This window comes from Diaphorina citri, unplaced genomic scaffold, assembly GCF_000475195.1.
Source record: "Diaphorina citri unplaced genomic scaffold, Diaci psyllid genome assembly version 1.1 scaffold7444, whole genome shotgun sequence".
In the NCBI taxonomy this organism is placed as follows: domain Eukaryota; kingdom Metazoa; phylum Arthropoda; class Insecta; order Hemiptera; family Psyllidae; genus Diaphorina; species Diaphorina citri.
Genome location: NW_007384820.1, coordinates 1 through 3,379, shown reverse-complemented (window position 1 = coordinate 3,379; position 3,379 = coordinate 1). Strand labels below are relative to the sequence as shown.

The window sequence follows — 3,379 nt, the reverse complement described above, 5'->3', positions numbered from 1 at the left end:
TGCCGTATAGATTGAAATCTTTAATTTAAACTCGATTTCCCGAAAGTAGGGTTTTTTGACATACGGCGATTTCGCTTAGCACGGCAGTAGCAGGTATGTTCTTGTTGAGTAGATATCATCCTAACATTTCCTAAAAACTCCCCAAAAAACAAGCACCCTAAAGGACAATGTTACAATTTTTTAAATACAAAAAATAAACCTTTACAAAATTAACAGTTTTTTTTTTTAGCCAAATAAATGAGGATATAATCCCATGCCTCGGCTGGGTTCGAACCCGCGTCTTGACCACTACACCACCGAGGCAGATTACGACTTTTTTTAGCCAAATAAATGAGGATATAATTCCATGCCTCGGCTGGGTTCGAACCCGCGTCTTGACCACTACACCACCGAGGCAGATTTCGATCTCAAACGTTTTGGACAACCAGATTGCGTAATTCAATCATCAGTGAATAAGTCAATCATTTAATCATCATTAAGTGTGTGTGCTCATCAGGTATCAGGTAGACCTGACAGACGGACCTTTTCTGCCGTACCTTTCAGGTCTACTTGATTGTGAGTGGCTGGCCCAAGTCAAGTTTAAACTTAGGTTGTGGTGCCGACCATGCAGGTTACCGAAACGGGAAGATAGAGGGATGCTAGCACCAATCGGCCATATAGGTGAAGTCCTTGAACAGGTTCTGTTCATCATCAGTCAGAGGGCGTGGATCTTTGGGAGGGGTCAGTTCTGGCTTCTCAGAGGTGAACTCTTCGTCAAAGTTGCTCACATCTCCTACGTCCGTCTGAAATTACAGAGCAGCGGAAATGCAGGTTAGTTTGATAAAGTGTCAGCTCCCATGCATGCGGGAGACCCCGGTTCGATTCCCGGAGTGGTCAAGAAATTTGAATCATGCAAATGATTGATTCCGTGACGGGCTGTTGTGAGGCCCACTTAGCCTCGTGAGGAAAATGAGTAGCTATCTAATATATAATAAGTCCTTCTATGGGGAAAGGAAGGACGGACTAAAAATGAATGTGTGTGTGTTCGATCTTTATGCCTGGCCAAACCGCTCATCCGATTGCTATGAAACTTTGCCAACTTATTGCTTGCACTCCCGTGAAGGTTATAGGCTATTTTGATTGTGAGTGGCTGGTCCAAGTCAACCCCAGGTTACCGAGAGGGGAAGATAGAGAGATTGGGGGGGATGCTAGCACCAATCAGCCATATAGGTAAAGTCCTTGAACAGGTTCTGTTCATCATCAGTCAGAGGGCGTGGATCTTTGGGAGGGGTCAGTTCTGGCTTCTCAGAGGTGAACTCTTCGTCAAAGTTGCTCACATCTCCTACGTCCGTCTGAAATGACAGAGCAGCGGAAATGCAGGTTAGTTTGATAAAGTGTCAGCTCCCATACATGCGGGAGACCCCGGTTCGATTCCCGGAGTGGTCAAGAAATTTGAATCATGCAAATGATTGATTCCGTGACGGGCCCACTTAGCCTCGTGAGGAAAATGAGTAGCTATCTAATATATAAAAATGAATGTGTGTGTGTTCGAACTTTATGCCTGGCCAAACCGCTCATCCGAATGCTATGAAACATTGTCAACTTATTGCTTGCACTCCCGTTAAGGTTATAGGCTATTTTCCGGTTCGTTTTTGTTAAGCTACGCCGAGCAAGACCACTAAATCGATGAGTGACATGAACGGCCATGCCTTAAGGATTTACTAGCAGAAATCCGGAGCGAAGCGACGGATTTCGGCTAGTTGTAACTAAAAAGTTATTTCCCTCTGTAAATAACTCTCATGAAAAAAAAAAGCAGAAGAAAAAAAAGTTAACGAAAGAGAAAGTAATTAAAAAGTTGTTGTTAAACTCACCACTGTAGGTACAAAAGGCGGCTTGACTCTCCTGTGGAGTAGTTCTTCCCATTGGATATGTCGGAAGAACGCTTGTTTCTTCACATCCTCAGCATCCCGCTCGCTTGACCCGAGCCGCCTTTCTGGGTTCTTCCTTAGCAACTGAACACAGAGGAAAGTTAGATGTTAGACAGTGGTAAAAACCTAATAGCTCAGTAATCCGTTTTATAATATGCAAACAGAGTGATGAAGACAAAAAGCTCGTCAGGTAAATAAGGGGGCGCGAGTTCAATCTCGACCGAAGGTCTTTTTTTTTGACAGGGTCGATAGAGCGATAGAGGGAACCGCAACAACGCAGTTCTTATCGTCTTATAATGGGAGAGAGGGAGGAGGTCAGAACGAACGAACCCTAACTGTTTAGGATAAAGTTCGCCCCAGGTTGGAACTGAATCCGCCACCCAACGCGAGGGATTGGACTTGTGCCCTCGATAAACATATTTTGAGAGTTTTCAATCAAAAAATGCCTCCTTTTTTGTACTTTTTTTTATATGAGCTTCGTCTTCCCAAGGAATACTTCTGATGATTTTTACGTTCCTCCCTCAAACTCGTGGACACTGGATGGAAAAATTAGTACTTACTCTACGCATGATAGCAATGGCTTCCAGGGATAGGAACCTAGGATATCTCACTTCGTCATTCACTATTGAGTCGAATACTTCTTCTTCATCATCACCAGGGAATGGAGACTGCAAATCAAAACACACAATAATTGTTAGTTAGTAAAGGAAGAACGTGTATTAATAGTAATACACTTTAGAGAGGAAGGTAAACCACTAGGCGAGGTTATGCCTCGGGTATTGGCTATCACTTGAGCTTCATTATTATCAGTTATGCATGCCTCGGTGGTGTAGTGGATAAGGGCTTGGGGTCAATCAGGAGGGCTTGGGGTCAATCCCAGCCGAAGCATGGAATTTTATCCTCCTTTATTTAAGAATTTGACCACATAATAATGGAGCTCTAAGGTGGTAGAGAACGGATCCGGCAATAACCTCGCCTAGTGGTTACCTTCCACTCGAGAGTCTATCATTATTATTAGTTCGAAAAGGACTCTTTATTGGTTCTAAAACTGGAACACAAGGAGAGAAAAAATGTCAAAATGTCTTACCTCTCCCACGAGCATCTCAAATATGACTATCACTTGAGCTTCATTATTATCAGTTATGCCTGCCTCGGTGGTGTAGTGGTCAAGGGCTTGGAGTCAATCAGGAGGACTTGGGGTCAACCCCAGCCGAAGCATGGAATTTTATCCTCCTTCATTTTAAGAATTAGACCACATAATAATGGAGCTCCAAGGTGGTAGAGAACGGATCCGGCAATAACCTCGCCTAGTGGTTACCTTCCACTCAAGAGTCTACTCTTATTATTAGTTCGAAAAGGACTCTTTATTGGTTCTAAAACTGGAACACAAGGAGAAAAAAAAATGTCAAAATGTCTTACCTCTCCCACGAGCATCTCAAATATGAGCACTCCCAGCCCCCACCAGTCTACAG

The 3,379-nt window shown here is 43.6% G+C and overlaps 1 protein-coding gene across 1 annotated transcript; it reads right to left on the bottom strand.

Annotated features, from left to right (window-relative positions):
- Positions 1–321: 321 nt before the first annotated feature.
- Positions 322–3,373, bottom strand: LOC103522217 (serine/threonine-protein kinase N-like). The gene is made up of 5 exons (XM_008487318.3): positions 3,327–3,373; positions 2,468–2,575; positions 1,851–1,991; positions 1,139–1,331; positions 322–572 (listed from the first exon to the last, which is right to left on the bottom strand). The coding sequence occupies exons 1-4, from the start codon at positions 3,339–3,341 to the stop codon at positions 1,188–1,190; spliced, it is 408 nt and encodes a 135-aa protein (XP_008485540.1). The 5' UTR covers positions 3,342–3,373; the 3' UTR covers positions 322–572; positions 1,139–1,187.
- Between the last annotated feature and the right edge of the window lie 6 nt (positions 3,374–3,379).

Coding starts and splice junctions, on each gene's coding strand:
- LOC103522217 (XM_008487318.3), bottom strand. Junction 1,992..2,467: donor CCATTGCTATCATGCGTAGA/GTAAGTACTAAT, acceptor CTCTGTGTTCAG/TTGCTAAGGAAGAACCCAGA. Junction 1,332..1,850: donor CGCCTTTTGTACCTACAGTG/GTGAGTTTAACA, acceptor CTGTCATTTCAG/ACGGACGTAGGAGATGTGAG.